This window comes from Phaseolus vulgaris, chromosome 9 (genome assembly GCF_051622355.1).
Source record: "Phaseolus vulgaris cultivar YP4 chromosome 9, ASM5162235v1, whole genome shotgun sequence".
Taxonomy (NCBI): Eukaryota; Viridiplantae; Streptophyta; class Magnoliopsida; order Fabales; family Fabaceae; genus Phaseolus; species Phaseolus vulgaris.
The window spans coordinates 24,005,572-24,033,391 of NC_143506.1; the positions used below are offsets into that span (position 1 = coordinate 24,005,572).

The 27,820-nt window shown below is 31.7% G+C and overlaps 1 protein-coding gene across 1 annotated transcript; it reads left to right on the plus strand.

Annotated features, from left to right (window-relative positions):
* The first annotated feature begins 5,575 nt into the window (after window positions 1-5,575).
* LOC137821614 (symplekin) lies at window positions 5,576-27,480 on the plus strand. The gene is made up of 27 exons (XM_068626295.1): window positions 5,576-6,039; window positions 6,531-6,690; window positions 7,139-7,231; window positions 8,242-8,344; window positions 8,507-8,675; window positions 14,458-14,632; window positions 15,236-15,364; window positions 15,476-16,090; window positions 16,204-16,821; window positions 17,285-17,350; window positions 18,422-18,535; window positions 18,623-18,868; window positions 21,532-21,579; window positions 21,662-21,814; window positions 22,200-22,358; window positions 22,461-22,523; window positions 22,978-23,088; window positions 23,196-23,279; window positions 23,371-23,418; window positions 24,285-24,359; window positions 24,602-24,697; window positions 24,886-24,966; window positions 25,044-25,115; window positions 25,570-25,614; window positions 25,695-25,778; window positions 26,214-26,317; window positions 26,946-27,480. Exons 1-27 carry the CDS (start codon window positions 5,837-5,839, stop codon window positions 27,058-27,060), a joined length of 4,029 nt encoding a protein of 1,342 aa, XP_068482396.1. The 5' UTR covers window positions 5,576-5,836; the 3' UTR covers window positions 27,061-27,480.
* Window positions 27,481-27,820: the final 340 nt, after the last annotated feature.

Consider the following 27,820-nt stretch of genomic DNA (forward strand, 5'->3'; position numbering starts at 1 on the left):
ATATTTAGGTTGTTTATCATTTATTTATTATTATTCATTCTCTTATCAATTGTTATTAAGTATATGTTTATTTTCTGTTTTTATTTCAAAAATCTTAAATATCACGATTAGTATCTACCAATAAATTTTAATGATTTTTTTATCAGAAATTTTTTTAATAAGGTAATAAGAACATGGGAAAACGGATTATAAAATTACTTGAGCATAATTAATTATACAATTTTTTTAGTATGATAAATCATGTGATTCTTTCAATATATATTCAATTATATGAATTACTTAATATATTATGATATATAAATTACTTAATATATTATGATAAGAACTTCAATTATCTTGTCAATGAGAGAAGATAACAAAAGGATGGAAACATACTATTAAGTCTCAAATAATCTAACTTCTCCAATTACATTGCATTATAATATCAAAATCAACCAAAGAACAAAAAATACCATAATTATCAATGAAAGAGTTTAAAAGTAATGCTTACTTGCAATGGATTTGGCAAGGTTATAAGGTTTGTTGTGTTCATGTTTCTTACCATTTGAACATTGGTGCAAGATGATAATGTCGAGTACTCAACTATATATATGGTATTGAGTTAAAGCTTTCATTGGTTATTCACAACTATAGTCACTGCTTAGCTTATTTTGTGTCATGGAAAAAACAAGACGACAAGTATGACATTGTTGAACTTCATGTTGCATGTGGACTTAACAAGGAAATTATGGGATTTAATCAATGTCAAATTAACTTCTACCTCAAATTTTCACATTTGATAACAAAAATAAACAAAACACTCTAACTCATGAACAACTTTTCATGCAAATCAATCATCATCTATTAAAGGAAGTAATGCACCTAAAATCCATTATTGTGTCTTTATATCTCCACCTATAGTAAATTGTGATACAAACAAAAGCTAAGAGATGCATCACAAGTTATGAAAGGGAATATGATCTATAATAAGTGTCTTACAAAACAAGTAAAATACGTGAAATACCGTTGAATTGTATTTTTAGAAACTTTGAATACTTTAAAAAAAAAAACATGTTTCAACATTTGTTGTTTTCATAATGAGAAGACAAATTATTAGACTAAGAGTTTCACAAACGATATGTTGAATGATGATGCTGAAAAAATATACATTTAAACACCACAAAACAATATTTACTTTAGATGTGTATGTATAAAAAAATCACAATGAAATGGATATAAACAAACAAATACATAATTTTTGTATTTTTTTCATCTCAACATGAATTTATGTGTAGTCTTTCACACATAATGAAGCTTTACTTACCACCATAAGTTTCAACACTCATGGTTTACACACTCGTATTCCTCAATTTCCCTTGGCTAGTATCGACACATGTATTCTTTTACAAGTTTTTCAAGCTTACAAAACATGTGTATTTAACAAATTATCACCCATGTGTTTACGTAGTAATTGTTTATAAAGATTTAGACATATAAGTCCACTATTAAGCGTGCTAGAGTGATGTACATTTCAAAGATAAGCTTGATTGTGTTGTTCTCCTTAAGTTTGGTTTAATTCTCACATATATGATATGGGAGAGCTTTTGCAAAAGGCTTTCAAGATTATACAAAAGTTGTACAGGAAGCAAACTTTAATGCAAAAAAATATATTACTTGAAAGTTTGCTTTAGTTTTTCTTTTATATGAGAAGAAACATACTAGCTTTAAAAGGAAGTTAAATAAATATTAAAAACACTTTAAAAAAAATCGCAAAATAATTGTCAATAGACAAGTTGTGGGTGATTGCCTACTAGTTGACAAATTCTTAAGACGATTTTTGTAAACGAGTTATGAAAAATAATAAAAGTTAGAACAATAGTAAAAGATAGAACAATATACACTTGAATTTTATATTGATTCACCTTAACACTAGATTATGTTTAACTTTCCTTTACAAATCACAAAGGATTCCAATCAGGTAACAATTATACTTATTTTTTATGTCAATTATGACTTTTAACTAATATACATGGACACTCTTCACCATCTCCTTTATTTTCCTCTAAGACAAACAACATACTATTTTTCATCAAGTCTCTTTTGACTTTCCTAATATTGTATTTGTCACTTTTGACTATAACAAATGAATTTATTTTAAATACAATAATAACTTTAAAAGATAAAATATGCAAATAAACACTCTTTATTAAGAGACAATTTCACAAAATGAATGTCTTACAAGGGTGGTGCACTCTTTATGTATTGTTTATAACATGATTTTTTGTTTAGTAGTAAATATCTAAAAGTAATGACACATGCATTATACGTTAATATTTTATAAGAATTTGTGAATTGGTTATGTATGATGACACTTTTATTTATATGTGTTTTGAATAACATGTATGCATATTTTTTATTATGTGCTCGAGTTGTTGCAAGAGAGAGATTAATATATTTTTAGCTAATATAATTTTTATTATACTCGTCTTATTATGTTTTAATGTAAATTTAATAATGGACATCATTTTATTATACTAACAACATTAACTTTAGAAATACAACTTCAAAAATTGGTTCGTTCCACTAAAGATTTGAACTAGATGTCTAAGTTAATATATTGAGTTTGTCGTGTTTTGTTATTATGTTTCATATAGAATTTTTCTTTTTTTTTTCACCAGTATTAATGAGCATAATTTAGAAATTCTACAAAGAAATATACTTAGAATGTTCTCTTTGAAATTCTAATCATATTTATTGAATTTCTTTTTAATAAACATACTAAAAATTAGTTTATTAAATTTAAATATTATTTATTATGATAAAAAGTTATAAATTTTCTAAATTATCTTTGTTTACTTATGTACTAAAGTGTTTTTATTTATAAAGTTTATGTTGTCTTTAATATATTAAATTATTGAGATAAATATATATATATATATATATTAAATTGTCTCGATCTAATAAGATGATTTTTTCTCATCTAATCTACTAACTATTACTTGCTTTTATACTTAAAAAATTAATTGGTGCTTGTAAACTTCTTTAATTTTTTTACAATTATGTTTCCTTTACTCCACTGTGTCCACTTAAACATTGTCAATCATCACTTAGAAGCTATAATTAATATTTCATGTAAGACTAGTTTCACTTCAAGACCAAAAATGTTATTAAGGTTTTTAAATAAAAGGAGGTGCAACCAAAATTAGAGGAATGAGTTTTAAAGTTTATTTTTGGACACAAACACTCTTATAATTTTGTAGGCATAATTTGTTTAACCAAATATGTATTAAATTATCATCATGCCCAAACAATAAATAATAGGAATAATCAAGTTTTAAATAATTAAAGAATAAACTTTGATGGAAATGATATGTACAGTATTAATATTTAAATTAATCTTTATTTTTACCAAATGAATATATATATATATAAATATATATATATATATATATATATATGGTTTGATTGGTTTAAACTTACATTTTTAAGGAAAATCCACTTAATTTACTCACAAGATTTATTAGGTATTTTTTATATGGATGCCTAAATGCTTATTTAATATATATTTTTAATTTGTAATAAAATATTAATGCTTATAAATATTTTAGGTGCCTTAAAGCACAATAATTTTAGTGTCTGTGTAGCTAGATGAAGATGAGTTTTAAAATAAGATGATGTATAGTATGAATAAAAAATAACTGTTATTTTCAGCTATAAATGTACTGTTTGTTAGATTGAAAAAGCAATTATGAGATATTTTATACTTAGTTAATTGATCTATTTATTTTGAACTTATCATAAGTTTTCATTATAGACAGATAAATCTTGTTTAAGTTAGAATCTTAGGAGTTCTAAACATATATTTTGAATGATATTTTTAAGTATGCATAAAAATATGTTTAGTTATTTATTTATTTTTGGTAAAAATTAACCTTGATCATTCTTTTAGAATATTTTTTAAATTTGAAAATAGTGAAAACAGAAAAAGTGAAAGTTATCCTAGAGTTAGAAAATAAGTTATTTCATTTATAAAATCAAGTTAAAGCCCACGTGCTTATAAGTATATTTTGCTTATGATAATAAAAAATAAAAATATAACTGATTTTCTTTTTAATTAACATATGTATACAAGATAGTTATAAAAAAAAAGTTATTTAAAATTTATAATTATAATTATATAATAAAAACACTTTCAATTTCTACTAGTAACGTTTTAGATATTGAAAAATAAAATATTTTTTAATAAATACAAGCATACAAAGGGTAGGCATGTACCCAATAAAGAATTACAAAATCCAATTTCGCTATTAATTGGAATATACTAATAAATATTTTTATGGCCTTTTAATAATGTAAGGATAATAATTTTTGTTTTTAGGATTTTGAAAAAAAAAAGATTATGCGAAAGAAAGTAATTCTACAAATTGATTCCTAATTTTTTTAAAGTAATATTAATTTAAACATCTTTAAACAATAAATTTGAGATATTTGATAACTATTTAATTAAATTGACCTTCATTAGGATCATTATTTTTTTATGATGTTATTACTATGAAGCACATGTTTTTTTTTATAAGTTTGAATTTCACTCAATTTTGGAGGAAGTTGATATTCTCTCAAGTTTGTTTTATCTGAAACACTCACTAAAATAATATTGATAGTGACTATCAATTATTTATGCAAATATTATATTTTTAAAATAAATAACAAATTAATCCTATGTCTCTAAAGGAAGAAAAAAAATATCTGCATGAGAAATAAAAAAAAATCTATTATTACTAACATCTATTTCTTAACACACAAATTATCAGTCACAATAATAGTATTTTCTTTAAAATTTGGGTGTCTTAAAGAAAATAATGTTTGAAGTATTGTTTTTTTTTTTTCAATTTCTTCCATTACTTAAGTTTTTTAAATAATAAATGTTATTTCTTATAATTTAATTTGTTTGTTTAATAACTTACTAAATGAAAAAAATAAAGGAAATGAGAGATGGCGAGATCATTTTCTATTTTTTATTTATTTAAGGAATGAATAAAATTAGAGTAAATAGATGACTTCACTTGGATTTTTTTAATTAAAACTTATATGTAAATAAATTAAAAAAAAAATCACGTATGTACATATATAAATTCAAATATTTTTTATATTTGATAAGTGACACAAATTTTTATTTATATTTCATACATAATATCTATATTCTAATACATAATTTTTTAATGATCTATTTAATATATATATATATATATTATATGAAAATTTAAGATGGAACCTATTAATCCTTATTCACATTTTCAAAAACTCAATAAAACTAACCAACAAGTCAACCAAACATAATTGGTAGACATTTTTGTATTAACCATGTTGTGACAAGTCTCTTCTCATGTATGAAATTTGTTGATTAATTTTTATGATTTTTTTTATTGGTTACACGGAAGAAAAATGTGAGAAAAAGATCAACAAAAGGAAGAGATATTGAATTGTTATAAAAAAGTGAAAAAATTAGTTGAGAGTTTTTTTCTTTTTATATATATTATTTATTTGGTTTATTTTTGTTCTAATTTAATATATTTTATTATTTACAGAAAAAAAGGCCAAATTTGAGTTGATAATAATATTCTGTATAGAACACAATGGGTGGATAAATTTGTTACTGAGCATCCCAATGAGCAATTCCTCATCGTTGCAATCAGGGAGTGACTGTGATTTAGATTCAGCCCGCCGAGTTTTTGCTTCAATCCAATTCGAATTCCAATCCTTTCAATTCTTCTTCATTCATAGTGTTGTTCTCAACATTACATAAACCTTCTTCGCCCATTTTTTCGCCTCTTCAAAACCCTAAAACACACAAACATCCATGGCCGCTCCTACCAGGGACCAAGCCCTCTCTCTTCTCGCTGCTGCCAACAACCACGGCGACCTCACCGTTAAAACCTCATCGCTCAAACAAGCAAAGGACCTTCTTCTCTCCATCGACCACTCTCTCGCCGCGGACCTCTTCCCTTACTTGCTTGAGCTTCAGTCTTCTCCCGAGAGCCTCGTTCGCAAATTGCTCATTCAGTTAGTTCCTCACTCTATTTTTATTTTTAATTTTGTTCTTCCTTTGTTTGATCTCTAACTTCGTGTTGTTGGGACTTTTTAGTTGTTTATGCCTTTTGGTGAATCGACAATTCGGTTTGTCGTGTTTTCTTGATGAATTTGGCGTTTTAGGGTAATGCAGCAGGACTAAATTTATGCTTTTTAACTAAACAAATTTCTCATGTGCATTTTTTAATTATTTATCTGAAGTGATATCCTCTGTTTATTGAATTATGATGCGAGAGTGTGTTGGTTTGGTGCAATTTCTCTATCTGGAGTTTAGTAGCTTGCTTGTTTCCATCCATCATTTGTGCTACCTTTGTCTTCCGCTCTCCACATGTAGCAGCTTCTTGCGTGTGTGTTTTTATGTGGGACTGATAGATATATATGTAGCACCTTCTTGTGTGTGTGTTTTTATGTGTGACTGATAGATATATATTTATTTTTAATTTGATTCCTTCACTGCATTTCAGGATAATCGAGGAGATTGGTTTTAAAGCAGTTGAACACTCTCCTACGCTGATATCTGTACTATTAACATTTCTACGTGACAGTGATATAACTGTTGTAAAGCAGTCTATTGTTAGTGGCACAAATATCTTTGGTAGTGTTTTTGAGGAGTTGATTTTGCAGGTACTTCTTTTGTCCCATTGCCTACTTAATAATGGTGGCTATCTCCCTTTTCAATCTTTAACTTTCTCTGGTCTTGTATGAATTAGCATGATACATGCACATTAACTCTCTAGATATAGTTATTTCCAGTGGTTCATCTAATTATTGGTCATTGTTAGATGGATTTTTCACCTCTTTTAATGCCTGCAGCCCATATGTTTATTAAATAAAAGAATGCATTTCTCTCCCATTTCATTAAGTGATCGTAGTAGATTTTATGTATTATGAGCAAATGGTAGTGATATAAATCTGGAAAACCAGTTTAGTTAAGATGAAGAGCTCAACCATTATTTTTAAGAATGAAATTCATTAATATGAAGAGCCTCTGTCCATTTCAACCTCTCTAGTTTACATACTTTGGTACATAGTATGATACTGACCAAGTGATAGTAAATTGGAAAACAAACAGTTTCAACAAAATGGTAAAGTTGAGAGGTGGCTAGAAGATACTTGGATGTCAATGCTTAAGTTCAAGGATGCTGTTTTTGGGATTGCTCTGGAGGTAATTTAGCTTCTAGTTTTTAATCCGTTGTTGTTGCCATAATTGCTTGGGGGACCATTGCAAATGTATGTTACTGTTAAATTTTACTATCTTCTGCTATTGTTACTTTCTTGAAGGTGGTATATTGCTGTGGAATATACTAATAAGCTATATTCAACATATTGAACCATGCAATCATTTAATATTTGAAATACAATTGAATTTTAGCAAAGAGGTCTCTGTTTTAAAAGCTTTGTTAGACTTTTGTCCAATCATAGGCAACCATCAAGGGGAATCACCATTCTTAGGGTTTTGATCACTGAAAGCATGTTGTCAGGTCTGTTTGGTTTATGATTTTGAGTATTCAGTTTTCTGTGGTGCTTTTTCTTATATGGGGCCTATAAATAGCTAACACTCCAGCAGACTGGCTTGTCCATCATGAAAACATTTCCGACTCTGACACCTCTCGGACATGCCTTGGACATGTGTCAGACACACCTTTGCAAGTGTCTATAGTAAAAAACGGGCTTAGATATATATAATTAGTCAAAGTAGTGAGTTTTGATTTTGTTCTGTATAAATTCGTTTTCTTTGTTTTTCATCCTGTAAAATTTGAAGTCTTCTGTTTTTAGTTCTTATAAGATGAACGAAATTTGGTTTTAGTCCCTTGTTTCAATAATTTTCATCCCTCTAAACTCTATTTTTGTTACCTAGCATTCATTTTAAGACAAATAATAAACATTTATTTTATGGATGATACTCTTGTTAAAGATGTCGTCACACTGGATCTCTCGTTCAGCTCATAAGCTATTAACAAGTTTCACATAATACTAGAGATCAAAAGCTATGATTTCAATTTTAGAGGGACTAAAATTTAAAGAATTCTTTTAATAGGAACCAATATCAAAACATGTAAACCTTGTTTGGAATCTTATGTCATTCTTTTAAACTTGAACTTGTGGTGACTACAACAGTGGGCTTTGTTTTATTTCTGATTTCTGACTGAGAAATTAATTTGCTTGGTATTGTAGCCTGGTTCTGTCGGAATAAAGTTGCTGGCACTGAAATTCCTTGAAATGTTTGTGTTACTATTTACATCTGACGTCAGTGATTCTGAGAAATTAGCCACAAAAGGTACCGCTGTTCATATTTTAACAAGTTTAATGTATGCATGAGTTTAATGGCTTGAGTTCTTAAAAAACACAATTTCTACTTAAGGTTCCAGTTTAGGATAGGGAATTGATACGTTGATAATCATTTAGTCATACATTATTGCTAAAACCAATCCAAATGCAGGAGTTAGACAAGCTGTTAATGTCTTGTGGTTGGTTGGTGGTCATCCTCACCCTGTTCTTGATCCAGTGGTGCTCATGTCAGAAGCAAATAGGACTCTTGGCATTCTATTAAATTTATTGCAGTCCGTTGGCAGTCCTCCTGGTTGCTTGACTATTACTGTTGTAAATTGGTGAGTTTTAATGTGGCAGCAGCCAATGGCCTGTGTTTAAATATCATTAACATTTTTGTGTATTCTTTTTTTCCTGGCAATAGATCCTATGGAAATTGTGTGATAGGTAACTCTTTGAATGTATAAGTGGTTGCATATTAAGGCTTTTATCCTTTGTTGGCTGATTAACATTTTTTTTCATTTATTTGCATGTTGATTTTTGTACCCCCATTAAATCATTTTCTTTTCTCTCTGTACTAAGATTGCTGTTCTAATGGCATACTCTTCTAATAAAGGCAACAGGAATGTGAGAAACATTCAATACTCACTTGTTTTTTAAACTAGCTAGGAGCATTTAACAATGTGTATTTAATGTTCCTTGACCGATACCCTCAACACACTAGTCACCAAGACCCTTTATTAAACATGTGGGAATGCGAGAAAGTTACAAAAACAGTAAGGGCGAGAGAGATTTGATCTGAAAACAGAAGCTAAATCTTGTATTGAATTGAATGAATGTCCAGAACACAATAACCAACCAAAACCGATGGCTAGTTTTTGTCAACTGAAACAGAATTCGAACAGACTAGTGGACTCAGTTGCATGTGCATGATAAAACGATATTAGTTATTATGAAATTTGGTTGTTTTCTGACGATTTTTTTTCATTGCCTTGTAAAAAAACAGAAATGCCTATCCTAGCTCCTACAAGGCCTGTTTTTAAAACTCTCTGCTTAGGAATTTAGTAGTCTAATAAATATTTGTTTCTATACTTTCTAATGGTACACACTTTGAATTTATGTGTTGTCTGCTTAACTTTTCATTACGTCACTGTGTTGAATTTCAATGACTGTAGATGAATTTTGAAATTTTTGTTATTCTTTTACTGCTTTTTATATATAAATAAATGAATCACACGCCATTAAGTTCATATGTCTATGTGAAATTATATTTCCAGTGATCATTGATCTTACAGATGGTATCACTGCAGTAAGTTTATAATTTTTGTCCTGAGCCATTTTTTCTTTTGTCTGGTAAAATTCCTTTTAGTAAATTATCTATTGTCCATGGCATGGTTTAAGTTTAGGAAAGTTTTCCTCTTCAAACTAGGAACTGATTTATGTGCATTCTGTTTGATGTCTACAATCTCCCATGGGAGTAATTCATATTTTTGTCTGTTCTGTTTGTCATTTTTTGCCCTTTGCTCAGCAAAGAAATCATTTGTAACACTCAGCGGTGCTACTTGCATGCTTTCAAAGCTCCAATTTTTGTGTGTAGAGTGCTTCTGATTCTGTTTGTTTCTTGAAACATGCAAGAAAGAGTTGATGGTATTGATTCTTTTATGAATTAAAGACCAGCTTTTCATTTCCTCACTGGTACTTATAGATTGCTTTCATACAATGCACGTGGAGGGGTTCATTTTTCATGTTTCGAGAAAGGGCTGTAAAAATAATACAAAATATGGATTATAAGTGGGGGTTCCCAAGAATAACAGTAAAAATGAAAATAAGATCAGAGGATGTTTGTTATTGCTTGTGCATTTTTTTAGGAGTAAAAGAATAAATTAAGACAAGATGGCTACATGGATAATACTACAGAGGTGCTAGGGACAGGAAAGTACATAAGGTCAAATCCAATTGGCACAAAGTATATGCCCATGCCTTTCTGGTCAACTATTTTTTCTCTCTTATCCCCCTTTTATTTGATTTATCTCTATTTATTTGTATTTACCGTGCATGTAAATGAGTTCGGCAACTTGTCAAATTGTAAGTAAGGATGCCTTGTTTCCAAACACGATGGTCCTAACGTTTAAAAGTTTAAAATTGTATGCACATTTCTTGGAAACCATTGTTGCAGTTGCAATATTATTCAATATAATATGTTTATTTTACAGAGTTCGAAGTATTGTAGTGTTTCTGTTCTGCCTTACTCATTTCTATGCAGGAAGGTGTCAAGTTTATTTCTTAAGACTATAGTCTATCTTTTGCATTGGGATTTCACGTCAATATTATTACATGATACACTCAGTCTTTAATCATTACTGATTTCATTCTTAAATCAATGAAATTCTTTAAAAAATGAGCATATTACTGCATTTTGCCCGTGGTTTTACTATGTTGAAAATGGAGTGATCACTGAAGCAGGGACTCATCGATCAAATAAGTTCAACTACTTGTTATTTTAGTAACATTGCAGCATGCTGACCAGTTCTTTATGGGAGTTGTTGGCCTTGGATACTTCTGCATTGGTGGTTCATAAGTTGGAAGTTACCTTGATAAGACTGTGTAAGATGGTTCATTATTTATACCATGGAGTGCCAGTTGGCTGGGTGGTAGAATTCGAAAGTGATGCATTATAATGGACATCTTGTGAACCGAGGGAACATGGTCATCAAGTGATGCAGTTTATTATTGTAAACTGTTTAAGAGACCATTTACTATTTAAAATTTCATGCTGTAACACAGTTAATGTATTTATTATTTTATAACAGCTGATACACAGTTAATGCTTCAATAATTCAATTTATATATTGGTGTTTTTGTGTTATATATTTGTTTTGGCATTTTTATGGATTTTGCACTCCATTTGTTAGCATATCAATAATGCTAGAACCATTACATAGTAAACCCATTAAACTTCTGTTCAGCTGATCCTTAGATTGTTCTGGCAAAACCAGGTTAAAGTGCAAGTGTTTTGTTTATCCCTTTTCATTTCTGCAGCTGGTTTGCAGTTTAAACCTGCTTTTGAAATTAATCTCACGACATGGACATTCAATTTAGAGTTTCATCCAAGCTAACAATTCCTCATCCCTTCAAAAATATCAGCAAGCAAGAAATGTGATAAATGGTGGAATGAATACTAACTATTTGTCAATGTTACATTATAAAAATTACACTACTTCTAGCCTTTTGTTTTGAAAACTAGATTCTTAAAAACTCCGCAATAAATATTAAATAATATAATTAATTTTCATTGAACTCTATCCAGTTTTTAAGCTGGCTGAGGGTGTTCATTTTCACATATGCCACCCTCTTTATGACAATGCACAGTGCTTCTAAGTGACTAGGATTAATGTATAAACATTAAAGGAGAATGACAATCGATATGAATAATTTCTCTTTGCTCTGTAGTTGCATGCATATTGTTATTTAAAAACTGTGACAACATAAGGCTGTACTTCTAAAGTTTTAAAAAATCTTTTAGCATTTCTACATGAGTTGGCTAGGTTTATTTGATTTTGTCTAGCAGTTGTCTTATTGAGGTTCTAGTGGTAGCAGCAATTTCAGAGGAGTATGTATGTGCTGTTCCCTTGTGATTGTTTCAATCATTTGTAAGCTATATAGGCTTATTTCATTATTTTACCTTCTTTCATTTAGTTATCCTGAAACTAGGGATGATTTTATTCTTCATAACAAGGCGGGACTCATGTTATGCCCTATGTTGAACTGTTTAGTTGCCTGTGGTGTGGCTGTTAGCCTATGTGTGAAAATAATATGAATCTTGCAGAAACAAGATGAGCACATGTTATTGGATTTTAGTTATGCTTGTTTTATTATTTTAATTTCTCCTGGCGATAGAAATGTATTTGTTATCTGCAGCTTGTTTATCTATAAAACACAATTACTTGTCACTGTATTTTCTTCTTGTTCTTTGTTTTGGGTTGTTGGTACCTGTTTGTCTGTTTTTTTGAAACCTTATGCCTCTAATATTAATATGAAAAATTACAATTCACTGCCTTGAAGAAAAGTACAGCTATTTGATTTAATTATACTTCCATATTTTACAAATATGCTTGAATGAAATGTCCAACTGAAACTGCTTTAGTAATCTTTATTTTTTCCATTATGTTCACCCGTTGTGTTTTTCTCTGCATAATGGCATGCCTCTGTTTGTTAACATGGAACAATATTCTAAAGATAATATGTTGTGTACTTATTTATTAGTTTGCATCTTATAAGAAGTTCATACTGGATTATTCTTCATCACTGCTTTAGTTTTGGTAGTATTGTGCTGTAGTGAAACACTGACAAAGGTTTGGCATATGTTTTTTTAATTTTGGACATTTCTTATGTTCTTAAAGTTTCTGCATGCAAACATTTTTTAAAGGATACACGAATTCGAGTATACAAACAATTGAGTTTTTGATTATGATTTTAAATTTTAAATCATAAGCCACTGGGGTTCTTTCCTTGTGCAATGCCATGTTTATCCGACTGTCCTTTCATATTAATTTATTCGTTGTCACCTGAGAACAATAATAAAGTTTCATTTTAAAAGTTGGCTACCAACTTTTGCCCCCAAAATTGACTAAAGAAATAGAAGAAAAATATAGTGTACTCAGATATCATTTCATGACATTGTGTATAATTTTATGGCAATGTATCTCTGATATCCATTTTATTTCTGTCTGCTTTTATTTTTAGTAATGGTTTTGTATTCTTATATTCTGACCTGCCACAGAAGCTTCTTAAAATCTTTAGTTCTTTCTCCTTTAGTTGTCTTGTTCATATTATTTTACTGAGGATACAAGTATGCATATTTTAACCCTGGTTTGAGATGAAAATGGAGGTTTGACAAACTGAGTTTTAAGTTTCTTAAATGACATTGGTTCAGTTTAGTATTGAAACCTACTTTTCTCGAGCTTCTTGCATTGTGTTTCAGTTTAGCTGTGTTACATGACCCATAACACTGTTCCTTTAGCTTGGTTTATATGGAATGAATAGAAGATGGAGTTGCAGTAAGCACTGGGTTGCCTTATTTTGAATGACTTTATCAGATGAGCAAATAAGATTGCTAGGGATTCCAAAAAGATTTAGTGTTGCTCTCAGTTTGTGGTTTTCTGGTGTATTTGGTCTGAAAGAAAAGATAGATTTTTATCTGTTCTGCAGGCTTCTTTCAAGCTAATTTGGGATCTAAGTAGTTTATCTAGGTCCTTTGTGAAGCTCTGCCAATGGTCATTTAGGGGATTTTGGTTTGATAAGAGAGATTGGCATGCTCTGTTGCATGGTTCTTGATTTTTATTTCCTTTTATTTTTTTTTGTTTTTTTTTCTCTTTGGGATATCTTGTACTCTATATTTGCATCTTTCTTTTCCTTGATAAATTCTTAGAAAAATCCTCAGATTTGGTAAAAGTTACGTATGGAATATATGAATAAAGCTGATAGTCCAGCACTCATACTATATTTTTTTCTTCAAAATACGTTGGTCTAAAAGTGCTCTGGCAATGTGGAAACAGGAAGAAAGGAATATCCCTGCATCACCTATCGCTTGAGTCTGATTCCAATTGCTACTACAATTTTTATGTTTTCCAACAAGTATTTGTTAAATAACTAATTTATTTTAAACAACAGTGATAACCAAAATTTTATTAGGAGCTTTTGAACACCTGGCAGGCAGTTCAGTCAGGTTGCTTCTAACATTCTTTGAAAGTAGTTGTCCGTCACTTAAGCAGGCAAACATCCGCTAGGTTGTTAAATATGAATTTGAAATAAAATGTTCGTTAAAATCAATTAAATGGAATTCTTTAACTATTGTGCATAGGATGCTGTTTGTTATATGCACTAAAAAAATACCCTGTTAATGGTTGGTTTGCTTGTTTGTAGCTCGAATTATGAATGAATAAGCCTACAGTGACATGTTTTTTCCCTAAGTTCTTGGTTTTAAATTTTCTTGGTTTTTGCTTAAACTATTTTATTGCTCCATAGCATTATTTGTAGTTGCTGTTGTTTAGATAATGTTTCGCTTCTCTTGCCTCCATTGATTGTCATGTCAAACCTAACTGTTTGAAGTATTTGTTTTGACAGTTTAGCAGCCATTGCAAGAAAAAGGCCACAACACTATGATACTATTCTTTTAGCACTGCTTGAATTTGATCCAAATGCTCTAACAGCTAAGGGATGTCATGTTGCTAGTATTCAGTACTCCTTAAGAACAGCTTTGTTGGGATTTCTTAGGTGCACTTATTCACCAATACTAGAGGTAAATGTGCTTTTGTATTTTATATTTGAGCCTCTAACTTAAACTATCTGGCATACTTTTAGGATAAATGCACTGTAAGAATTATTTGGCCTAGTATTTTGTATCCATGAAATGTTGGTCAAAAGGAATCATGATATATTGTATATTTTTATTATTAATTACTTTTTCATATTTATCATTACACACCAAATTACATATATCTGTACTAAGCATGGAATCTGTGCTCCTTTTCTCAGATATTTCTCAATCTCTCATTTTACTTTTGAGAAACTATACCTCGATAATGGTTAGTGCTTTATTTTCATGTTCACTTGCTGATGGCCTAGAATGTTTCATGTAGAAATTGGCTATAATTTTTCTTGCATGCCGTTACTGTTTTCCTATGTTTCAAGAATTGTGCCATTTGCTTCACAAATTTTTGGAATTAAGCATTTTATGATTAAGAACAAATTGCTACTGACAAGGGCAGGTAGAAAGAATATTCTGATGAAATTTTTTGTTAGGATCTCTTGCTTTTTGGTTTAAAAGACATGGACTGGCATTCTGTGGCTAACCATGATTAGACTCATTGTTTTAAATAAATATTTTATTCACATTTTGCAGTCAAGAGAAAGACTAATAAGGAGCCTACGAGCTATGAATGCAGGGGATGCTGCAGATCAAGTGATTCGGCAAGTCGACAAAATGGTTAAAAATGGTGATCGTTCTACTCGTGATGCACGAATTAGCAAGGTATGTAGCAACTTGCTATCTTTTGCTGTCAAAGTAAGCTGCTGATATTGAGCATAAGTTTTTATTTTTCCCTTCATTTATATCACATTAAATTTGATTTTTAACTTTCAGGATGATCAACCATCAACTCAGTCATCTGTTTCAGGGGAATTATCTAGAAAAAGACCTGTTCCTCTAGATAATGAACAAATGACCAATGGTCACGAAACCATCTCTAAACGGATTCGTTCTGGTCCTGACTCTCACTCTACTTTACCAGCTAAAATAAATGATTCTGGGCAAGATCCTAACTCTGTTAATGGAGTATCACCTAATGTTCCTTTGCTGGATAGCGAAATGACTGCTGTAGAGCAAATGATTGCTGTGATTGGTGCTTTACTTGCTGAAGGAGAGAGAGGTGCCGAATCTCTTGAAATCCTGATTTCAAAGATTCATCCTGATCTATTGGCTGATATTGTCATAACTAATATGAAGCACTTGCCTAAGACTCCCCCACCACTAGCGAGGATTGGGAATTTACCAGTAACACGTCAATTAAGCTCCCAAGTCAGTCAATCACAGGTTATAGCAACTTCCGTTCCAACAAATTCTGTCCAATCATTGTCTGGTACTGGCCAAGCTTTGTTGCCTTCAACTACAGCTGCTGTTATTGGCGCTAGTTCATTGCTGTCTGACACGTCTAACTTCAGTAACCTGCCTGCTGATTCTAAACGTGATCCACGGAGGGTAAATCTTCTTTTTTTTTGTAGAAATTGGAATTTGGTAGTCTATATTTCCATATAGATAATTTTTTAGAATACAACATGTGTTACCTTGAACCATCTGGTTCAAATTTTCAGGATCCCCGTCGCCTCGATCCCCGGCGTGTTGTGGTAGCTCCTGGAGGAGCAACTGTATCAATTACAGATGATACTGGGGCCACAAAATTAGAGTTTGATGAACCTGTTTCCTCCATTAAGCCTGTTTCACTTCCTGTCGTTACTGCTGATGACAACACTCCATCAGATTTAACAGTCAAACTAAAAAATGATGATATGATCTCTGAAGGTACCTCAGTTTCAGGACCTGATCAGGTAATCCCTAAAACAGAGATTCAGGAAAGGCCTGGAGATATTCATCGGATTGCTGAAGCAGATACTTCCTTTGGTCCCTCAGTCTCATCAAGAGAGGAGGATCCGAGTATGGTGAATCTGTCAGATGACATTGAAACAATTGGTACAGATTCATCATCTATTTCAGAGTTTGATCAGTTTTCTCTTGATGTTCAAGTTGAATCCACATTAGAAGATACCTGTCTGGAGTTACCACAGCTTCCACCTTATGTTGAACTATCCAAAGAACAGCAAAGTATGGTGAAAAACATGGCTGTTAGGCATATAATCAATTCTTACAAACATTTACATGGGACATATTGTCAGCAGTTTTGGATGCCACTACTTGCTCGACTAGTTGCTCAGGTAGAAAACTGTTTCTTTTACTGTTTCAAGGTTTTATTTTTATATCAACGTACCGTCTTTTATTTTTTTATATCTTTCACATCATATTTCAACGATTCTTTTTTTAGTATTTAGTTAATAATCATTTATACACCACTATAGAAATCCAATAACCAACCTTCACCATTAGAAATTCAAAAGTACAACTAATAAATTTATATTGTAAGTTTGTAGAAGAAGAAAGATTTATATAAATGTGTTTGTTTATTTCTTAAACTTCTTTTGCAAAAGTTTTCAAAAGAAAAACATACACAGTTTCATTTTTGTGTTTTGATAAGGAAAAACGGGAGGAATGTATGATGTATTTACTTATATGAAAAACTAAACTTTGGCTGTATTCCAACCCCTATGAGCAAATTGCATTCAACATAAGGAAGAACGGAGCATTTATTCACTTTAATTATTTCTTGCCTGTCAATTGCAGATTGATGATGACGATGAGTTTATTATGATGCTTCAAAAACACATCCTGGAAGACCACTGGCTAAAGGTGTGTCTACATTTTAAAATCTGTTGTAAATTGTTAACTAAATTTATTTCTAACTTTTTTACCTGTGTCATGGATGGAGTAACAGAAATTTATTGAATATTTTTCAATTACTGTTGTTGCTGCCATTTGTCTGATGGGTTGTTTTTCATTTTAGTTTCTTAAAATGGTACTTTGCAATTGCAAACATTCATCATCATTCTTGCATCAGGAGTCAGGATTGCATATTGTTTTCCATTATGAAATGAACTAGACATACACACATTCATAGTAGGAGGTGTAAAATGCATATGATGGTATTTTACAAGTAATGAATGATATTATATTAGTGTACCGATTTATGTGTAGGAAATCATTAAGGTGCTGGTAATTTCCACTACATATGTGAAGTAGGTTGCCTTGTCAAGTTTGACTTTTGTGAATCTTGACATTAGTAAGATATATCAGATTGTAAAGTAAACATGGGTGACCCACAGTGCACAAGGCTCCCACCTAGTTGGGTTTAGGGAGAGTAGATGTCTGCATTAACCCTGTGAGTGGAGAGACTGTTTATTTGAAAGTATTAACCATACAATTCTGTGAAGGCTCAACCTCATACCTTAGATTAACCATGAAATAATTGTTAGTACTTGTGCCAGTGCCACTCAAGGTTTATACTGCCAAGCAAAATTATATGATACTGTTGTATTTGATTATCATGAATAGGTTTTATTTGGTGTAAAGTGAGCTGTAAAGTAGGTTTGGGAACATGATAAACAGATATAGGACCATCTGGATGATAAGGGCGTGGTAAAATAATTTTAGCTTGAAGGATTAAATAAGGGTGTGGAATTCTAATATTGTTCCAAAAATTGAGGAATTTAAAAAGGGAAATTAGTTGGTAAAGTAGTGTCCTGTTTTATCACCTCGAATGTTTTTATAAGTATTGCTTAGATACAAAACTTGTCTTAATTCTTGACTCTCTTTTTTGTAAGTACTTTTCTTAACAATTTTACAGATGTGTCTCTAAAATATATGTTTCTCTTTATTAATTTCTTTTATAGGTTAACTGATCACTTACTGGTGGATTTTCAGGGACATGAACTCGTACTGCATGTTTTGTACCATCTGCACTCCCTTATGATATTGGATTCAGTTGAAAATGCTTCATCTTCTGCTGTTTTATATGAAAAATTTCTCTTGGGAGTGGTATGCTCAAAATTAGTTGTTTGATCTTAATGAACAACACTTTTCTATCTTTTTCTTATAAATGTGGGACATACTACTTCTTTGTAGGCCAAAACTTTGTTAGACTCTTTTCCAGCTTCAGACAAGTCTTTTAGTAGACTTCTTGGTGAAGTTCCACTTTTGCCTGAATCGTCCTTGAAGATTTTAAATGATCTCTGCTATTCTGATGTTATTGGTCATGATGGAAAAGTTATCCGTGACATTGAACGTGTGACTCAAGGCCTTGGTGCTATCTGGAGTTTAATTTTGGGGCGTCCACAAAATCGCCAAGCCTGCTTGGGAATAGCATTGAAGGTAAGCTGTCATTCCTGAGACTCTAAATGCAGAATATGTATCATTTGGACAGTGTATATTATCTTAGCTATTTATTTATATGCATCTGTGGCATATTGGATGCTGGCACTTTGTCTCATGGACTTCAATAGTAATATTTGGAAATGAAAAGGCTTGAAGGACTAAATAATTTGGAATGAAAACAATCTGCCAAACGTATGATAATAGTTTTAGTGGTTAAAGAATTTAAAGTGGTAGTATTCACTATACTGCTTCCATGCAACCATCTAAGACAACATTTCAGGTAGCTTCATTAATTTTGCGTACCATGTGTACACTGTATATATGTTACTAGGAAAAAGAAACATTGAGTTGACACAATAGGTTAAACAAATCTCGTTCAAATAGGTTTTGATACCATATTAAGAAGGGAACTTTAAGTCTAACTTAACCTCAGAAAACCGACTTGTAACGTTAGGATTGCCTCGACTTATATACTGTAAATTGACCTTATTTCTAGTCGATGTGTGATCTCCAATGATTTATGTAGGATCAATTCCTTGTTTCTATAATTAATAACACTCTCACAAGTTGCAGCATATAAGTCATATGTGCCCATCTTTTTTCAGTATAATATAATTAATCCTTGGTCCTTGTATAGACTTGGTGAATATGTCAATCTACTGTTCATTACAGTTTATAGATGTAGTGATGATATCGCCTGACTCTAGCTTTTCTTGTGAAATGACAATCCATCTCATGGTAGGGTTTATTGATAATCCCAAAAGTTTGATCAAGGCATGGGTATGAAAATTAAGTTTGAGTGAGGTGTGCATAGTGGATTTAATAACACTACGAAGTTGAGCATCAATCTTTATCCATTGTTCTTGATTTTCTGTATGAATGAATTCACTAGTGGTAGTGAAGTGGATTTGTAGCACAACCCACGTAACCATAACCCAATATCGGAAGTCGAAGTGGATTAGTTAAACCTGTCTATTGTCTCAATACTAACAATATGGTTAGGAAATATAGAAAATCTGTTCTAGAGGTTGATGTGGTGCTGGAAGACATTATAAATAAAGTAATAAAATAACCTAAGGAGAGTGAATGCGAACGTGGGGGGAAAAGTCTTTTGGAAATAGTGGCTCTCTATACCATGTAAATTGTCATGAAAGAGAGAAACATTAAATAACATTAAGTTGAAATTGTATGTTTCTGAGCAGCACGAGTGCTTTATTTATATTAAGAAAAATGAATCAATATTAAAAGTAGAGGGGATTTGATATCATCTAATAAGAAACATATGATACATGAATAAATAAATTTGTGTGTAATAATACATATATAATTGGGATATTTTTTATTATATATGATTGGTTTTTTATTTCTGTAATTTTAACAATATCTAGCTTAGAAATGATTGAGATATATATTGTAAAATCACTGTTGAACAAAGTCTCTAACAGTGAAGGTTTGGGTCTTAGTAATTATTCCTTGTATTCTTGCATCACCACTGTTAATTTGCTCTTTGTTTATTCCATGGGCATGCCGATAGTTTGGAGTGGGTCCTTCAACGCATGTTTCTCACAATGCACATAGTTCTTAGCATATTTCTACCTGTTATTCCAATCCTTGGCATTTCATATAAGGTAGAAAAGTAAGTTAAATGTATGGAATCTTCTTGGAATGTTCTTTGGGCGTACTTTACTACTCATTAAGATTCCTATTTGTATGTCAGTACCTGTTAGCGGCAGTGTTACATTTTAGTTTACTACTCCGAGAAAGAACACAAACTGTAATAGTCTTATTTCACACCTACTGGGTACTCTTCAAACAGGTGCTTCAAGTGGTCTCCTTTGTGTGTCCAGATCCCATTTACTAATTTTCTTATTTCTTTATCAATTAGTGATATACCAATATCTCATCAATTTTGACCCAAGAAAACAAAAAGCAACAATAATCCAAACGCATTCAGTACGTTTTTGGTTTGACAATTTAAATTTTGATCCACATTCTGGGTGTACAAAAATGGATCATGGATGGCTTGACTTGATCTGGTGAGAAACCAACATGCACTCAATCCAAAGTCCAGAAATTGTCACAGTTGTTTCACTGGTGCAATTGCTGCATTGTAGCCTTTTAAAGATAGTCTAGTGAAAGTTGAGGTTGCTAGTTACTTGTTAGCTTGGTGAGAACCTCTCGAGGATTGTTTTAGTAATTAATGATTAATTCTCTTGTAGCCATCAAATATTTTTTTTCTTTTTTAGTTTGCATGTTTTGTGAGCTTGGTTTAACATTTCCCGTTAATATTCCCAATAAAATGGGTGATTGTGCGTGAGAATTCCACCAGGTGGGGTATGAAGAAGAAGAAGACATGCAGTCTTCTGCTTGCAAGTAGAAGCAGTTTCCAGGTTGAGACCTGGTGAAAAGGAACCAGCTTTACTGTTATGTCAAGGCTTGCTCAGCACTCACCATTACTTTTTTTTTTTCAATACATTTTTTAAAGTTTATTGCTCTCAATGTATTTGAGTACCAAGTCCCCCTATGTCTCGTAAAATGGCCAATATTTCAAGCTGCTATTTGTTTGCCTGTTTTCTTAACCTTGACTTTCCTTTTCCTCTGATTTAATCTTTTTATGGTATCATTTTTCCAATGTCTAATTTACTGTTTCACTATGGCAGTGTGCTCTCCACCCACAGGATGAGATTCGAGCTAAAGCTATTCGGCTGGTATATGTTGTGAAAGATTTCATGGAGTCTGCCGGACTGTTAATTGATAATGTAACTGAATGCTCTTGCTTATGTTGGACAGGTTACAAACAAGCTCTTTCAGCTTAGTTACATATCAGGAGATGTTGAAAAATTTGCAACAAACATGCTGCTTTCTGCTGTAGAACATGAAGTTTCAGATACAGGTCTTTTGCAATCTGGACCTGGAGCTACTGAACATAGAGCCGAGGCAGAGGTGCTTTGATATTTTCCTTGTGATGAAACTGATGATGCTTTGAAGAATTCTATAATATATCTGTTTATATTTTAATTCTGATTTTGTTGCTACCTTGTCATAAAACAATCTTGTTTATTATATATATTTTGCTTGGCCTTTGTCAGATTCATTATTATACATAAAACATTTGGAAATTAATTTTTTATTTTTTCTGCGTACATGAGTAATGGAACTTCATGTAATATTGCTTCAAATCAGGCTTAAGTATCCTTTTTCCTAATTATTTATCTTTTCTTTTGTGTTTTTTTCTGTGCATAAATTGCTTTCCCACATAATGGCTCGAGGCTTGGTCATTTTTGTTCCTGATAAACTGATTATTGGTTGTGTATACTTAATTTTTAAGGTTGAAGGCCAGGAAATAAGTACTTCCCAGGTTTCAGAGTCTACAATTTCTGAAGATGACTCTACTAGGGTGGCTAAACCATTGATTCAAAATGTTCCATCTATATCATTTTCTGAAGCTCAACGCCTCATTTCTCTGTTTTTTGCTTTGTGTACAAAGGTTAGTTTATGAATACTTCTTTCAATCTTGACAATGACTACAATGGCAATTACTCTTCATCTGGTTTTGTAACATTGATATAGTTGTTTTATATCTTTGCAGAAACCCAGTCTTCTTCAGATTGTATTTAATGTGTATGGGCAAGCCCCGAAAACTGTTAAACAGGTCTTATTTTGTTCATTATCTTAGTTTACTAGTTTTATTTTTGTAGTATTCAGTGAGTTAGGGTAACCCACCAGTTTCTTTGGTCTATATGCATGTAACTCTCAGTGTAGTTGATAAAAGATGTGATTGATAGAGTTTGCTCCCATTTCATCTTTGTAGCTTAGTAAATAGACTTTTATAAAAAAAGTTGTGGTATCGGATTGAGAGTACGTGCCTGAATTGACATTTCTCTGAATCAATTGCTCATGTGATTGTGGAACAGTATACACTTGTAACTATTTTCTTTATAATGAAAACATGAATTTTCCACATAAGGTTGACTACGAATCATGTATCGGTGCTGCCAAGAAGTTCACCATTTTATCTTTGGCATTCTGATTTTTCCTTTAGCTATTATTGGCAATAGCAGTTCTCTGTTTAACATTTCTGACTTTTTCTACTCATGCTTTTGCAGGCTTTTCACCGCCACATTCCTATTGTTGTGAGGGCACTGGGGCAATCTTATTCTGAATTGCTCCGCATCATATCTGATCCACCCCAAGGAAGTGAAAATCTTCTGACACTGGTAGCCTACTGTTCTCATTGCTTACTATGGCTTATTTTGTTCCATCATTGAAGGATTATCACTTGAATATGAAAAAAGACATTAATGTTGATCTTGTATTCTTGAAGGTACTGCAAATATTGACTCAGGACTCTACACCATCTTCTGATTTAATATCTACTGTTAAACGTTTATATGAAACAAAATTTAGGGTATGTATAGCAGTAAAAATAATTGTAAACTTTTCACCAATGATTAGATTATTTGTTTCTTTTTCTTATTTGTGTTGGTTCTCCATTGCAGGATGTTACAATTCTTGTTCCATTATTGTCTTCGCTTTCCAAACAGGAGGTTATAATGATATCTTTGTTTTATTACCTTTCAATTTATATTCTTGCTTAGTTTCCTTTAAAATGAAATTGTTTTGTCATTTGTATGTGGTCTATTGTTCAGGCTTATAAAATATATTTGAGGAAATTTTATACTTGACCCCAGACCATTCTAAGTGCAAGGAGCGCAAAACCCATTTATATTTATTAAGAATAAAGGAAATAAATATAGGATTAATACCCCTTGTATAAAATACACACATAGGGTTGTTTATTTATAAATGGAAATAATAACAGAATAATAGAAACTATCGGCAAGCCCAAACATTCAACAATATTATTGTTTAGGGTGTTCTGTTTTGCATCTTGTTTTGGTTATTTCTCAGTATAGACAATATTCCACTCCCTTTTATCGTAGATCTGTGAATTTTGGATCGGTAAATTTAATAATGCTGGTAATCACCATCACAAAGTAGGTGTTGCTGAAAAAATTAGAAAGAAATATGTAATGATTCAGGATCTTATCCAGAGCATTTGTTGTTAATTATCAGATGAAATATATTTGGTGTTCTTATCCATAATACTTGCCAGATGATAAGATTGTCATCAATATGCTTCCTTTCATTTGTTGTTTAATTTATTTAAAGTATCTTTCCATAGTTAAATCTAGATTCAGTTGTAAATATTATTCTAGAACCAGAATTTAAATCAGTATCTTTGTGACTAGGAAATTAAGTTGATTTTGGCTTTGTTTAAAGATGCCATTTCCATCTGTTTCCGCAATTTTGCCATAAATAGTATCAATAATTTTTAGCACTTGATGCTCTTGTCGTATTAGTAGTAGATATTTTTCTTAATCAGCTTGATTTCAAATTTTGATGGTAACAGGTTTTACCAATATTCCCAAGGCTTGTTGATCTTCCATTGGAAAAGTTTCAAAGAGCACTTGCTCACATACTACAGGTACATGTGAATTCTCATTCTGGATTTCATAATTTTTTGTCTCTTGTGCTTTTTATTCTTGGATGCCTTGGGCTTGGCATATTGACTGCGCTTTCATTCACTCCATGTTTCCATATTCCTGTTCCTTTTGGGTAGATGGGGAATTATGTTTAAGTTGGCCTCAATATTTCTAACTTAAAGTTATTTCTTTATCTTTTTCTTCCTTTCTAGATAGGCTAAGCATTTAATGCTGTTCATGGCAGGGTTCAGCTCATACAGGTCCAGCTTTAACTCCTGTAGAAGTGTTGGTTGCAATGCATGGAATTGTTCCAGAGAAGGATGGCCTTGCACTTAAGAAGGCATGTCTTCTATACTCTTTCTAATTTAATGTTATTTGTGAAAGTTTTTCTTTATGGTTGATTATTGATGATCTATGGACATTTGATGTATTAATGTTAGTGGAACTAGTCATATTGTGTTGTATCAACTATAGAAAAACCTAAAAAACTTCAGTGGGGAATTCTGAATTATTGTTTTGCACCATCAGATAACAGATGCTTGCTCGGCTTGTTTTGAGCAACGTACTGTGTTCACACAACAGGTTCTGGCGAAGGCATTGAACCAGATGGTAAGGAGATTCAGTGTATTGGCCAATTATACTGGAATTACTTCAAATCTTCATGGCTCTATTATTTAAATTTTCAGGTTGATCAAACTCCGTTGCCTCTACTTTTCATGAGAACAGTTATTCAGGCAATTGATGCTTTTCCTGCACTGGTAATTTTCTTTTCAGCTTTTGTTCATGCATAGCTATTTTTTCTAATGCATTTTTGTTTGTTATGATATTATGTTGATGTGGAATTCTTTAGATGATATGTGGTATACTGGTATTATTGGTAATGGGATTATGAATATGTCTCTTTAAGAAATTTTGGTGACAGAACTGTATATTCAATTTCTGCTTTTTTTATTTTGAAAAAATTGGTTTAACCGAAGTTTCAAACATATTGGTCAGATCAATTTCTTAAAATTGGCTTAATTCCTTTTCAAGTAATTCATGTAATAAAAAAGTCTGAAGTAGATAATATATCAGTAATAACAATGGCATATGTGTGGTGCTTCAATGTGTTGTTATAAGGATTCTGCTCAATTTCAATCTTTATTTTCAAAGGAAATCCTGCCATGTAGAAAACGTAAACTTATACTTTTAATGTCAATATTCTGTTTTTAGGTTGATTTTGTTATGGAGATACTCTCAAAACTCGTGACAAGACAGGTATGCTTCTCTGGAACGCAGATTATTCTGGTATGTGGACTTTGGACTGCTGATGTTTAACTTTAAATTACTAAGTGCAGGTGTGGCGTATGCCTAAACTTTGGGTTGGTTTCTTAAAATGTGTATATCAGACACAGCCACGTTCTTTTCACGTGCTATTGCAGGTACTGCATCCTCAACTTGCCTTAAATCATAACTGTTGTGGAGAAATGAGGAAATCTGTGCTTCTAAACTAGACAGCAAAGCTGAATTATAGACAAATCACAGTTATCCTAATTACTGTAGTTGTTATGATTTGATTAGCCTATACAATGTACTTAGACACTATTTTACATACTTTCTAATAAACACTATCAAACTGGGGCATATAAGTCGTAAGGACCAGGCTTTATTATGTATCTAAATACTTATGGGAAAAGGAACCTGAGATTTGTGAAATTCATGTCTAAACTACATAACAGTGATAAACAATATGGACCAAAAGTAATAAATGCACATGAAATCTGTCCCATTTTCCGCAGTGATCTGATGAAATTGTTAGCTTTTATATTTGTTTCTAATAGTTTCTAACATTAACTTTTTTTGCGTCCTCCTCGCAGTTGCCACCTCAACAACTTGAAAGTGCACTCAACAGGCATTCTAATCTCAGAGGTCCCCTTGCTTCATATGCCAGTCAACCAACTATAAAATCAACACTTAGTAGGTATGTTTTTCTAGATATGAGTATTTGAAAGGCTCTATTGCATATTTTATTCTGTCTCTGTGATGTTGGTCTCTGAATACTCCTTTGCTCTAATAATGGCCCCCTTACTTTTCTAATTAAAGAAATTCTGGCCTGCTGTCAATCTGCCATCCAATTACTAGGGAAATAACTGACATAACAATAGCCTCATCGCAAGACGCATGATTGTCAGATGTTACAGCATAACAACATGCTTCTGAGTTCAATAGGACATACTGTGACATGTTTGATTAAACGAAAAATTAATGTATCATTACCGTGCGTTGTAATTTATTTTAATTCTACAAGTCATAGTGGGTCCTATTAAGCGATTAATTCTACAATAAAATGCCTCATCCAAAAGTTGTGTTCTATGTCAGTTATTTCAATTAGCAATTGGATGGCAAAATTAATCTTACACCAGTTAACAACATTTTATGATTATTTAAAAATCCTAGCAATTGGAAAAGGATATACGAGCGTTCTATATTTTCTAGTTTCAGTTTCTCCTTCGCATTTTTCTAGTTTCAGTTTCTCCTTCGCATTCTGGTATAGAGAAGCGAGGTCTAAATTTCGTTGTAGTCAACTAAATTGATGTATCCATGTGCAGATCAATTTTAGCAGTTCTTGGTCTTGCAAATGAAACTCATGTGCAGCAACATTTGTCAACTACGTTACACTCTTCTGACACAAGTTCTTCAGTTCATGGAGCAACTCTTACGTGATGGTAAAGTGACTGACAAGAAATTAGGAACTGGGCCAATTGATAATTGTTGTCGACAAGATTGATCGACTTCTGGATTTCTTGGCATCCAAAGGTACAGAAAAACAAATTTATACGGTGACTTGGAGCCCCGAATGCAACCTTTTCAGAGTCTGTGACCATCCACATTGGGGCATGCATCCAATCGTATCATAGTTTTTCATGAAATCCACCGCGCCTACTAGAAAATGTATCATAGTTTTCTTTTTGTGGTTATTTTATTTTTTTCATTGTAATATTATTCATTCAATTTTGATGTTATATTCTTGCCTTTTCTGGGGTAAGAAGTATGATTATCCTCGTGTATTGGTTGCATAGTCATCACCATAGTCCTCTCTCCAGACGGTATGATAATGCTAAAAATGAAATCATGTCTCTAAAAGCCCCCTTTTCTAATGTCCTTTCCTAGCTTCTGGAATAAATTGCTAACAGAAAATTCAAACACTAAACATGGAGTGTTTTATAAAAGTATGAAAACTAAATTTAAACCTGCCAAATATAATTAACACATTTAACTACGTTTTCAACTCAGATCATAAACTATTGATGTCTTGATTATATAAAGGGTGTTGAGTTTATATTTTTTAAATGGTATATCAGATATGCAATGACCATTCAATTGTTATGACTATACCGGTGTAGCATAACTGCTACACGTTATCAACTAATTTTTAATATTTTTTTGGATCAGATATATGTAGTCGTTTCTCTTGCTTAAATCA

What these genes read in the sequence shown, in the direction of transcription:
- LOC137821614 (XM_068626295.1), top strand. Translation starts at nt 5,837, where the DNA reads ATGGCCGCTCCTACCAGGGACCAAGCCCTCTCTCTTCTCGCTGCTGCC. An exon ending in GAGCTAAAGCTATTCGGCTG is followed by an intron (nt 21,580 to 21,661) that starts GTATATGTTGTG and finishes TATGTTGGACAG; the next exon opens with GTTACAAACAAGCTCTTTCA. An exon ending in AACATAGAGCCGAGGCAGAG is followed by an intron (nt 21,815 to 22,199) that starts GTGCTTTGATAT and finishes TTAATTTTTAAG; the next exon opens with GTTGAAGGCCAGGAAATAAG.